Source organism: Lissotriton vulgaris, chromosome 2_1 (assembly GCF_964263255.1).
Source record: "Lissotriton vulgaris chromosome 2_1, aLisVul1.2, whole genome shotgun sequence".
Lineage (NCBI taxonomy): Eukaryota > Metazoa > Chordata > Amphibia > Caudata > Salamandridae > Lissotriton > Lissotriton vulgaris.
Window position 1 is genome coordinate 1683681790 of NC_141687.1, and position 13485 is coordinate 1683695274.

At 46.4% G+C, this 13485-nt stretch overlaps 1 protein-coding gene across 1 annotated transcript in view; it reads right to left on the bottom strand.

Annotated features, from left to right (window-relative positions):
- Window positions 1-3581: 3581 nt before the first annotated feature.
- LOC147733093 (uromodulin-like) overlaps window positions 3582-13485 on the bottom strand; it is a 241770-nt gene continuing 231866 nt past the window's right edge. Inside the window, exon 4 of the mRNA XM_086957640.1 lies at window positions 3582-10139. Within this exon, the coding sequence (XP_086813766.1) occupies window positions 10069-10139 (71 nt within the window). The 3' untranslated portion in view covers window positions 3582-10068. The remainder of the gene's footprint in view (window positions 10140-13485) is intronic.

Sequence of the window (13485 nt, forward strand, 5' to 3'; positions counted from 1 at the left end):
ATGATGGTCCATGTAGGTCATCTTCAATCATAATTTATTTAGCTAACTGTGCTGGAGCTTGTTAATGCACAGCTACAAACTCGAGAAGCAAAACTACAAGACCTAGAAATCCAGAGTGTAGTTGGCTAGAACTAGCTGTGGAGGACCATCGTGATGCATGGATAAGCAGAAGTTATGCGCATCTGAGATGAGGATTTGGGTATAGCTGATTATGCCTCCTGCTATAGTGTGGGTATGTGTCTAGGGTCCTTAAAGGGATAGGTGGACAAGAGAAGGCCATCTTTTAAGTGAAGCAGGGGATAGTGCATGGGGGAGAGTTGTAGGTGCCACGTGATCCTGTCTTTTGTTGCTCCTTCCACCAAGCCTGCCTTTTTCTCCCCCAGTAGTCTGTATGCTGGGATTTTTAATCCAAGACCCATACTGAGGAAAGGGAAACCACAAGTCCTAGCATGTAAAGAACAGGTATCAGTCTTTCCACTAAAAACACTTATTTTGAGAAAATCCCAGACTTACACGTGCAGCATGTGTCGACTGATTCATGTGTATGAGTTAACGAAGAATACAATGATTTGTTCACCCTTTCCAAGGAAGAACATTGAGTTTGATTGTATATTAGGACCAGGGGCGCAACTAGGTCTTAATTTCGGGGGGTGGGGGGGGGGCTAACATGGCAAATGAAGGGGAGTGGCTAATGTTAAAAAAATGGGGCGGGGCTAAAATGGTAGATAATCGGGATTGATTAATGCTCAGGTCAAGCGGAGAAAACATGATGAATTCTGTATTTGAAACTGGACAACAATTAGAGCACACATTTTTGTTAATTTGATGCATTTATATCCTATTGTCTTATGAAAAAGGAACAGAATGTACTGAATTAAAAGACCAATTTAATATATTTTACTACAAAGCAATTTAGGAACACAATATAACCAATTTTCACAATGCCATTTCAAGGCGACAACCCTTTTTCGCCAGTTCGTCAACAATTGCTTCTATAGGAGGACAATGTGCTCTTGAAATGTTTATCATTGCAAGTCCAAGATCCATACCCACCCTGAACCCTAAAATTACCCCTGGTACCCCAAAACCCATACCCACGCTGAACCCCAAAGTTACCCTCTTGGCACACCAAAACCCATACCCGCCCTGAACCCTAAAATTACCCCAGGTACCCAAAAACTCATACCCACCCTGAACGCTAAAATCACCCCTGGTACCCCAAAACCCATACCCACGCTAAACCCTCATATTACCGCTTGCCCCCCAAAATCCATTACCACCCGAACCTCCAAATTACACCCCTGGCACCCCAAAACCCATAACCACCGAACCCTAAAACTACCCCCTCGCACCCCAAAACCCATTACCACCCTGAACCCTGAAATCATCCCCCTAGAAACCCAACCCCCATACCCGCGCTGATCCCTGAAATTACACCCTTGCCCCCCAAAACCATACCCACCCTGAACCCTAAATTTACCTCTGGCACCCCAAAACCCATACCCGTACTGATCCCTAAAATTACAACATTTCCCCCTCAAATCCATTACCACCCTGAACCACAAAATTACCCCCCTGACACCGCAAAACCCGTGCCCACCCTGAACCCTAAAATCACCCCCCTGGAGCCCCAAAACTCATACCTGCGGTGATCCCTAAAATTACACCCTTGCCCCCCAAAACCCATACCCACCCTGAACCTTAAAATTACCCCTGGCACCCAAAACCCATTACCACCCTGAACCCTAAAATTACCCCCCGCCACCCCAAAACCCATACCCACCCTGAACCCTAAAATTGCCCCGTGACACCTGAAAACCCACACCCACCCTGAAACCTTAAATGCTCCCCCTCCCACCCTAAACCCCATACCCGAACTGAATCCTAAAATTAACACATTGGCACCCCAAAACCCATTACCACCCTAAACCCTAAAATTACCCCCCGACACCCGAAAACCCACACCTGCCCTGAACCCAAAAATTACCCCTGGCACACCAAAACACATACCCACGCTGAACCCTAAAATTAACCCCCTCACACCCTAAAACCCATACCCGCCCTGAACCCTAAAATTAACCCCATGGCACTCCAAAACCCATTATTTCCCTTAACCCTAAAGTTACCCCCTAGCACCCCAAATCCCATACCGACCCTGAACCCTAAAATTACCCCTGGAACCCCAAAAACCATGCCCTCCCTGAACCCTAAAATTACCCCTGGCACCTGAAAACCCGTACCCATTCTGTTCCCTAAAATTATCCACCGGCACCCCAAAACCCATACCCACCCCAAACCCTAAAATTACCCCCTGGCATCCCAAAACCCATTACCACCCTGAACCTTAAAATGACCCCTGGCACCCCAAAACCCATACCCACGCTGAACCCTAAAATTAACCCCATGGCACCCTAAAACCCATTACCACCCTGAACCTTAAAATGACCCCTGGCACCCCAAAACCCATACCCATGCTGAACCCTATAATTATCCCCTGGCACCCCAAAACACATACCCGCCCTGATCCCTAAAATTACCCCCCTGGAACCCCAAAACCTATACCCACTCAGAACCCTAAAATTACCCACTGGCACCCCGATCCGTAACCCACCTTGAACCCTAAAATTGCCCCCTGGCACACTAAAACCCACACCCACCCTGAACCCTAAAGTTACCCACTAGCACCCCAAAAAATGAACACTACAAACTTACACTACATGTGCATATTCGGAGGGGACTCTCCTCTGACGTTTCCTTGTATGTAAGTCAAAAACAACATTCACTTAGAGTAACCTAGATATGCAGGCAGTAGGTAATGCTGTGCTGAAGAATTCATTAAAGTTACTGAAACTTACATAAAAAAGCACTTCTGATACTATTCAGTTAAGTTGGGCTGATCAGCAGCACTGCGTCCTGGCATTCAGCCCCTCCCGAAGATCTCACAGTGTAGATAGTGGTGTGTTAAATGTTTCCTGCTTTCTTCTTGCCAGGGCCTCCTCTGCTTCTGTGTCGTTGGTGCCCATGGATGCAAAATAGAAAGATCCATGGCCCTGTTCACCATTTATTTAGTGAGCAGCGCCGTGGATGTGAATTCCACCCAAGTGCACAGACAGCTTTTCCTTTGTAAATTAATTTCTGCTGGCATAGCCCAGGGTTTGCTGTCTGTGCACTTGTATGGAATACACATTTATACAAGTGCGCAGACAGCACACCCTGGGCTATGATGCCAGCAGGAATTCCTTTACAAAGGAAAAGCATCACCTTAACTGGCCAGCCCTTTCCCCCTGCTGTACACATCTTCACACCCCATGCTCACCAACATCAAGTGCTTAGGTGAAATCCCTGCCTTTAGGCAAGGATTTCACCTCAGCGCCACTCTAAAGGAAAACAGAGGTGGGGGCAGGGGGGTTCACTCACTGAAACTGTTAGAGGCTGGCTGTCTGGCTCGGGCTGCTGGGCCTCTCAGAAGCCATAATAAATATCATTCTCGGATCGGATGCGCAGCCATCTTGCATCGTTTCAGTGCGTGTCATCTTAGCCCGGGCAGAAGAGGCGAGGGGGGGGGCTGAAGCCCGGTGAGCCCAACGGGTGTTGCGCACCTGATTAGGACTATTTAAGCCTTGAATTTCACAGAGTGATTTTTAGCACATTATTCTGCAATTTAAATACATGAGCAGTGCCAGGAGTGACAGAAAAACTTCTAGCCTGCATCACTATCATGACAGCACAGATGTCCTATGGAACTGGCGACTGCTGTGCTACAAAAAATAGCCAACTTTACATTCACATGTGATGTTATGTGTTATGTTTGACTATCTTTGCATCTGCAGGTAACACCATGAGAGGCACGTGGAAACAAACGGTTTCAAAATGCATTTTCTTTTATACCAACTTTATCAGATATATTGGACATCGCTAATTCATAACATTAATTGTAAGAGGAAAACAGAAAAAGTTACATATAACATCTTCCAATCATTATAATCTTACACCACTCCCAGGGCTTTCAATCACAAATGCACCCCAGAAATAAGTACTATGAGCTAGAAAGAGACCGCAGCCTTCATGTATGCTAGGGCAAGAAAGAGACAGCAACATTTCATGTATGATGCGGCCTAGAAAGAGACCACAGCCCTTCATGTATGATGGGGAAAGAAAGAGACCGCAGCCCTTCATGTATGATGGGGAAAGAAAGAGACCGCAGCCCTTCATGTATGCTAGGGCAAGAAAGAGATAGCAACCTTTCATGTATGATGCGGCCTAGAAAGAGACCGCAGCCCTTCATGTATGATGAGGCCTAGAGAGAGACCGCAGCCCTTCATGTACGATGCGGCCTAGAAAGAGACCGCAGCCCTTCATGTATGCTAGGGCAAGAAAGAGACAGCAACCTTTCATGTATGATGCGGCCTAGAAAGAGACCACAGCCCTTCATGTGTGATGGGGAAAGAAAGAGACCGCAGCCCTTCATGTATGATGGGGAAAGAAAGAGACCGCAGCCCTTCATGTATGCTAGGGCAAGAAAGAGATAGCAACCTTTCATGTATGATGCGGCCTAGAAAGAGACCGCAGCCCTTCATGTATGATGAGGCCTAGAGAGAGACCGCAGCCCTTCATGTATGATGCGGCCTAGAAAGAGACCGCAGCCCTTCATGTATGCTAGGGCAAGAAAGAGACAGCAACCTTTCATGTATGATGCGGCCTAGAAAGAGACCACAGCCCTTCATGTATGATGGGGAAAGAAAGAGACCGCAGCCCTTCATGTATGATGGGGAAAGAAAGAGACCGCAGCCCTTCATGTATGCTAGGGCAAGAAAGAGATAGCAACCTTTCATGTATGATGCGGCCTAGAAAGAGACCGCAGCCCTTCATGTATGATGAGGCCTAGAGAGAGACCGCAGCCCTTCATGTATGATGCGGCCTAGAAAGAGACCGCAGCCCTTCATGTATGCTAGGGCAAGAAAGAGACAGCAACCTTTCATGTATGATGCGGCCTAGAAAGAGACCTCAGCCCTTCATGTATGATGCAGCCAAGAAAGAGACCTCAGCCCTTCATGTATGATGCAGCCAAGAAAGAGACCAAAGCCCTTCATGTATGATGCAGCCAAGAAAAAGACCTCAGCCCTTCATGTATGATGCAGCCAAGAAAGAGACCGCAGCCCTTCATGTGTGAGGCGAGCCGAGCAGAACGCAACAGATCTCGAATGTTCCAGGGATGAAGTGGTGGAAGATTGCAGCCAGTGTTCCAGCCATGTTAAGGTCCGAGCGAGGAGTCCCGCGTGCATTCCTGTGTCGCAGTCGGGGTCTTCCCAGCAGCTCTCCCAGTGGCTCTGCAGAGTGAAGGTTTAGTCTGCTCTCAGGTGTCACCGACAGTACACATTTCATGGGTCTATCCTTGAGCCTCCTGCAGTGGACATTTCCGGTGACTGTATTCGTCTCCGACTGTGATGCTGCAGGTGTCTCGAGCAATGAGTGTTTAATGTGACTTGAAGTGTCTAAGACAGTAAGTATTTCGTGTGAATCTACAAGTGTCTCAAAAAAGGACAATACATTTCCAGGAGCCTTATGCAGCGATCATTTCACGTGACTCTGACTGTGGCAATGTCATGTGTGTCTGCAAGTGTCTCAAACAAAGGGCATTTCATGTGACTCTCAATCTAGCTCATATGATGAGGGATCATTTTCGGCAGAGCTGGTGGGGGGTTTAAATAGAAATATGGATTGGAAGTGTCGCGGGAATACGGTTTTGTTGAAGGAAAGTATTCATTGATCAGGATTTGGAGTGAATTTCTAGGGAGAAGATGTTCTTTGTAGCAGTGTTGTCTAGTCGAAGCCATTTGTTTTTTGCTGGCTGAGATTTCAGCAGTGTGGGTAAAAAAATGTTTATTAGCATGGAGTGTCTGGGCAGTTTTTTTTCAAAAGATATCTTTGGCAGATATTTCAGGAGTGTATTGTTAAAGGATGATGATTTTTTGTGAGTATTACAGTATCAGATCTATTTGTTAAAAGGGCTAGTGGATTTTCTGGCAGAATTTTTTTTTCAATGTTTGAAAGACGTTTTTTGATAGGGCCTGTACTGGGAGATGCTTGTTAATGGAAGATGTTTTTGACCTGGATTATATGGTATCTTTGTGCTGAAGGAACAATATTGCTGGTGGGTGTTGTGGTTCTATTGTTTTTGATGATGGAAGTTGCTTTGTGGCAGGCACTATCGGGGTGTTTCTTCTTGATGGAACGTGTTTGTTGCAAGGAAGGAGAAGCGTCTCCTCACTGCTTTAAAGCAGCGCAAAGTAAAAAAAAAGATAAGTACGGAACGTCCGTTATTATTTTATTTTTACTGTTAGAGTTGCACTATATTGGGTTGACAACTTAATTCTAATGTCTTTTTTCAATCAAAGTCGAGATTCGCAGAACAATTGGTATGATTTAATTAACTAAACAATAAAGCTCATTATCATTACCACCGCAGTGCAGCCCCATTGATAGGGCGAGGCCCCATTGATGTCAATGCCAGAGGAGGAGTGGTGGCTGCACCTATAGTGTGCATGACTCTTTGGCCGGCCGGCCGGCTGGGGTCGGCCAAACAATCATGCGCACTTTACATATCCTCCACTGGCTGTATTATACAGCCTCAGTGGAGAATAGGCATAGCCTCCAAGCCCCTGTCTGAGTGCCAAACCACTGCGCTTAGACCAATCGCAACGCTGCTTAAAGTAGCATTGTGATTGGTCAAGGGAGGCTGGGTGCTTTCTGCTGGAGGAGAAGCGGCGGCTCAACAGCAACTACAACCTCCAGTTAAGTTTGCCTTTTTTTTTTGGTACCTCCCCACCTTCCCCTGCCTACCCGCTACTGTTCCCCACCAGCCGCCACTGTTTGTTTTTTATGAAATACGTTTCTCACTGGGCTTTGCAGAGAGTCAGAGACGTTTTAAGGCATGGGCAAAGTGGGCTCTGGGCCAGGGCCCCAGCCTTTCAGCGGGAGGCCTGAAAGAGCTTGCTCTGTTCTACTGAGAGTCGTGCCTTTTTGACGGATTGGTTTAGATAATGTTTTTCCTTTAATTTGTTTTAATTTGGATGATGTGTGAGCCTATTCCAGACATTTTGCAGAGAAATATATATGTTTCATGCAACACTTATAAAAAAGTTTTTTTTATGACAGTAGTTCTTAACATATGAAAAAATTGACGGTGTCACAGAGATTATTTGCAGTAACATTAGTGACCTGCTGCTGTGTTTCAAGATTGTAAACACGTCACTATCCCTGAATATTAGATAGTAATACATTCAGAATTTGAATTAGTGTGCCTCTACACTGTCAGTGGGCTGGCCAAAGAGTGCATGAAAGACCTGAAATTGAATCATAAATATAAAGCTGTTCCGAACAGGGTCCCCCAAAATACATGTGGTCCAGGGCCCCCAAAATCTTTAAGATATCCCTGCAGAGGGGGGTTCATTGGCCCTTTCTTGTTAATGGGATGCATGGGTGGTGGCTACTATGAGAGGACGCTTGTCACAGGAATGTTGGATATGTGTCTATCGTAAGTCTTCCTGTGTATTAGGTATAGATAGTTTGACTTCGTACATAGTGATTGACATTGTAAATATGGGTAAGGGGGCCAAGGGCATTAACATAGGTCTTCCAAACCTATAAATATTAAATTCAAATGTATTTTTCACATATATTTCGCACATTCTGTGCTCTCCCCTGTGTTCCTAGGTTTCAAGGTAGATGGCTACCTTTGATTACTGGCTGGTATTGGCAATAATGAGTAGAAACATATTTCCAGTGGGCACAAGTATGATCTCTAAAGTGGTTTATGGAATTATCAGACATGAAGGTGCTTAGTGAATTATCAACGTGTATCACCAGGCTATGGCTGCGGAAAATACGACTTATCGATTCCTCTACTCTAGTCAGCACAGACCAAATGAGGCTACACCAACAGCAAGCTCCCACTCTGGTTCCCAATTCTGTAAAAAAAAAAACACCAAGTTCCTGAGTACATATGTGCTCATGGCTTGAATGTATGTATTATTTCCTTTTTTAATGTCTTGGGTGGCAATGCCTTCCCCATGCACCTTTGTGACCAAGCCTTAGAACCCACTTGAGGGCATTTAGCAAATGCCACTGGTGTAGGTAACGAATGTGCCCTTCCAGCCATGCTATTTTGACATACATTGAGCATCGTGATCAGCACAGGAGGAAGGGGTGATGTCTGTGAATGCACCTATCGGAGAGGTTCCCGCTTCTAAACCCTCCACTGGAAACTAAGGAACATACTCTCTTCAGTATTCTGGCTTACTAAGTAATTTGGTGCACTTGATGTAACATAAAATGGTACAAAACGTCTTGCAGTACTGCGGTCTGATCTGAACAGTCTGCAGCTCTTGATTCAGCAGTCATACGACTGAATTTGGTTGAGTGTCTTAAGTGTCAGGCATTACTTCAGAATATGTTTTATTGTAAGGGGGCTAAGTGCACATCAGCTGGCTGGAGTGTCTATCCCTTGTGTATTTTCTTTTGGCTCTTTAGGAATAGAGTAAACGCTTGGACTGCCTGATGTAGTGTTTCACATTGGTCTAACAAATTGAAGTAAATGTATGCTCACAATTTAACTGAAAATTCACGCCACTGGAAAGGGATCTGTTGTTGTGGACTCGGCGTTTAGAGACTTCACTAGAGCTGTCAATTGTTTAGTGACTGTGGTATCCTCTCCTGAAGCTGTGGTGGTTTCTGTAGGTGTAATTTATCAGTCTAGCTCTTGGATAAATGGCAAAGGAAGCACGCATCATTTCTCAATGTTATAATGTAGTGTCTCGTGCGAGGACTGTGCGCGCTCTGATGAATTTTGGGTGTCCACAGTCACAGATGTGCCGATCTTTATGATTGTGATGAAACAGGACCTGGAGCTGATAGAGGCTGTTTTTGTGACCTGTCTTGTTTTTATTGTTTCCGTGGTGGTATTTTAGTGGTCTCTTGCGTGGTGATTATAGTGATCAACTTCCCTCTAACATTTAGTAGTTGTTATGCTTTTAGGTTTGGTTTCAGTTTACATTTTTTTTACAGTGGGTCCTGGTATTGTTACGATGCTGTGTCTGTGGATGGGTATGTGCCTAGTGTTGTTGATTCAGATGTGTGTTTGTTTGATGGTATAGATTTTAGAAGCTCAGAAGTACTTTGCACAGGATTTGGAGGCTCAAGGGTTTGAGGCTTGGGTGTGGGAGACTCGGGTGTGGGAAGTGTGTGTTTGGAAGGCGTGGGTGTAGGAGGCTCGGGTGTTGGGGGCTCAGGAGGCGAAGGCTTGGAGTGGGAGTCTTAGGAGTGGAAGGCTCTTGTGTTGGTGGCACTGGTGTGGAGGGCTTGGGTGTTTGAGACTCAGGAGTGGAAGGCTTAGGTGTGGTAGGTGCAGGCTTGGGAGGCGGGGGTAGAAGACTCAGGTTTTGGAGCCTCAGGTGTAGAGGGCTTGGTTATTAGAAGCCCAGGAGTGGAATGTTCAGGATTGGGAGGCTTAGGTGTGGGAGGCTCAGGTGTGGGAGGCTCAGCTTAGGGAGTCTAGTGTGTGGGAGGGTAGGGTGTGGGAGGCTAGGTTGTGTGAGGCTTGAATGTGTGGAAGGCATGTGTGATGGCCAGGTGACTGTGGGAGGCAGGGGTGTGAGAGGCATGTGTTTTGGAGACACAGGTGTTGGAGGCATGGGGGTTGGCTACTTGGTTGTTTGGAGCTCTGGAGAGAGACTCTCAGGAGTAGGAGGCTCAGGAGTGGGAGGCTCAGGATTGGAAAACTCACAGTGTTTGAGGCTCAGGAGTCATAGGCTCAAGTGTGGGATGTACTAGTGTGGGAGTCTCGGGTGTTAGAGTCTTAAGTGTAGGAGTCTAGGTTGTTAGAGTCTCAGGTGTGGGAGTCTCAGGTGTGGGAGTCTCAGGTGTGGGAGTCAGTGTGGGAGTCTCTGGTGTGGAAGTCTCATGTGTGGTCGTCTGGAGTGGGAGTGTGGTCTTTTGGAGTCTCAAGTGTAGAAGTTTACAGCGTGGAAGTCTCGGGGGCTGGAGACTCTGGTGTGGGAGTCTCAGGTGTGGTCATTGTTTTGCTGTTGTTGGTGTGGTAGTTGTTGGAGTAAATATTGGAGTTTGTGGAGTTATATCTGGATCTAAAAGGAAAACAGAAAATGTATCATAAATTAATCATGACAGTCAAGCATTTCATATAATAAACAATGTTTATTTCTCTGTATTATACATCCAAATATGGATCATAATCAATCTCAGATTTTGCAATTTTTTCAAATTTCAACAACACTTTGTCATATGTCCCATGCAGGTCCATTGTCGATTTTCCTATGTTAGCATGAGCATGCTGCAGTTTTTACTCTGCTTCGCACACGTTACTATGCATGCATATTTTGCTTTGTGCCATGCTGTACTTTCACACAGAATCCACTGTTTTTGCATTCTGTTCTTTCCTGGGATTTAGTCTGAACATCATAGGCTATAGCACCTACATAAAAGACATACATGCAGATGTTGTTTAAAAACACATACTCCTTGTCATATAGATATGCACAGACATGCAACTACTTTCTTGGAGAGAGACCTTACACAGACGAGATCATGACTGCACCTGAGATGAAGAACTTTCATCTGTGCATGCTAAGGTATGTGGTCCACTGAAAACACCCAGAGATCTTTTGTTATATAATATTTGTGCTTCTTTAGAAGGGGAGGGGGTTAGTTTACCCTGTCTTATACCATGACATCTCCTTTTATGATTAATGGATTACTTACTATGCTGACTACATTTGTGTTAGGCATCGTTCTACTTCTTGTGCTGCGTATACTGCATACTACAGCTCAATAGTTAAAATATATATTTTAAACTTTCCTCGCATCTCTGTCAGATCTTATTGTAGACAAGTACGAGTGTGAGAGCGAAAGAATGTGTTGCTTTTACCACGATTCCTGATAGGGTCAGGAGTGCTGTTTTCTGGGGTGTCTGATGACTTGTTCCTCTGTGAGTGAATAGGAGTGTGAGAAGTTGGCCTGATTTATGATGTTTCCAATTCTGGAACCACCTTGTATCAGTCCAAACAACCCTTATGATGATCAGTTGTAAGTCAAACTTATAGACCAGTTATCCTAGTGGTAACGTGGACAAAGCAGTCTTAGGCTAAACTCTGAAAGGCATGTGAAGCCAGCTTTATTACCATACACAACCTCCTTGAATACCAGATGAAAGGACACCACACAGATATATATTGAAAATATATATATATTTATTAACTACAAATATCCCCTGAACTCTTTATGAGCACAGAAGCACAAGCGTTAAACAAAACACAGTTTAAAATACGCAAAAGTTGCACAATATGGATGAGCCCTAGGGGCCACCTAAACCATATACTAAGAAAGTGGTATAAGAGATACCAATCGATAGGGAAACAGGCCTAGGGCCTTGGGAATCGCTGGAGCTGATCGGGACTAGCAGTGACTAAGTCGGGAAAGGCCAGCGGGACTCGGGTGCAGTGTTTTAAGTGCACGCACTCACCAATACAAAGTCTATGGTGCGTAAAAGTTAGAAAGTTAGTTAGTTCGGAACCTTCCGAGTGACCAAGAAAGCTGAAACTTGAGACACAGGCCCTAGAGATGTGTACCAGTGTAGGAACACCGGCGTTGCTGATTTACCTCACCCACAGGAAGCAGTGCATAGGGTCGAAGTAGTGTTGGGTTTCGTCACGCTGGTCGATGGTGCTTGGAGCTGAAGATGCTGCAGGCGGCTCGATGTGAAGAGTTCCGGTGGATCCAAGGGTGGATCTGAAGATGTGAAGACCTGAAAGCAGAGGGGGCAGTGTTCAAAGTCACTAGCCAGTGACTACTTTGGAACCAGATTGGAACCAGGCGATGTCGGGTGCAAACAGGCGTTGAGGTGTAGCTTCTCTCTGCAGCCACGTGGACACCAGGGGTCGAGGACGTCCAGGAGTCAGGCATGAGCTGTCCCACGCAGGCTTCTCGCTTGTGGCGGTGTCGGCAACGTGATCGGAGCAAACAGGCTTTGGCTAAAACAAGCCACCCAGGAGTCAAAAAAGGCTTGTTACTCGGACCAGCAAGGTCAGAGCGGGTGCTCCTTTTTACAGGAGCAAGGGCCAGTCTGGAGCAAAGAGACCCTCAGTGTAGTTCATTGGTTTCGTTGTCAAGATGGCCACTGACCATGTGGCTAGTGGCCGGGATGGGGCGTCGAGTGGCACAATGCAAAAGGGCCCCACGCAGATTGTGGAGATTCTGGGGGGCTGATCTTCAGTGCAAGGGCTGCTCGTTGGTGGGGGTTCTCAGTCCCTAAAGCACAACATCAAGGATGCCTCTGATGCTGCGCAGTCAGCTCTTCGGGTGTCTTCCAAGATGTCCGGTCCCACGTCTCTCGGTGCCTCCACGGGTCCCTTCTTTGCAGGGACTGTGGATCGGGCTGTGAGAAATCTGGGAGTCTGGGTCTTGTCAGGCTCTGGGCTTGGGTTCCAGTGGGAGGCGGCGGCAAAGCAGATGTCGATTCGCTGGTTGGTACCTGTGTTCACTGGGTGGCCACTCCTAGGCCACAAGGGAGATTCTCTTTAGTCTTCTGTGCAGCAGAATGTCGAAGTCCAGTCGTCTTCTTTGTTTAAAGTTGATTCAGGATGATCTGAGGTGCTCTGGCACTGCTCCACTCTTATTCCCAATCTGAGGGGTGGATCACCTGCTAGGTCCCTCCTCTGGATGGGACCAGGAAGGGGGGCGGTTACACCCCCTTTCTTTGTCCAGCTCCTCACCAGGCCTGGGTCTGGAAAGTCCCAGGACCGGTTTGGACTGGCTTATGCACGGGGACACCTTGTGTGCCCCGGGCATGTCTCAATCTATTCAGCCCTGTCCTACCCAATACACAAAATCCTGTCTGGGGTGATGCTTGCACCTCCCAAGGCAGGAAACCCTTTGTCCAAGCCTCCCTCGCTGGAAGGACTCCAAGCAGCAGGAGGTGAGACTTGTGTCTGTGGTGGCAGCATCCATTTTGTGATGCTGAGGCTCTGGTTAACTTTAACCGGGGTTAAGGCTACACACATGTTGTGTCCTTCTAGAAGGGTGGAATGCTAACCCCGTCAACAGAACTGTCGAGGGGATAGTATTCCAAATCGTATGACACCTTACTCGACATGTTTTGATAAAGCCAAACCAAAGTTAGCATATAACCGCGAGGATTATAATGCACTTTAGAGTATATGGTATGGCAATATCCCTGAACAGCTAAGGGAGTGGTTCCCAACAGCTGCAGACAGGCTCAGCTCATGCTAGAGCACCATCTCACATATTTCCAAGCACTCTGCCTCCAGGATTGAAGAGGCCTTCCATAGGAGTGGCTGATAGGAACCTATGTGTCCAGTTTAAGGTTAGATATATGGATACTATATCTAAGTAAGAGGTGATTACACCAACTTACCCCAGCTGAGTGATCAGCCAGTTGTGTCAAATATGGAGGCC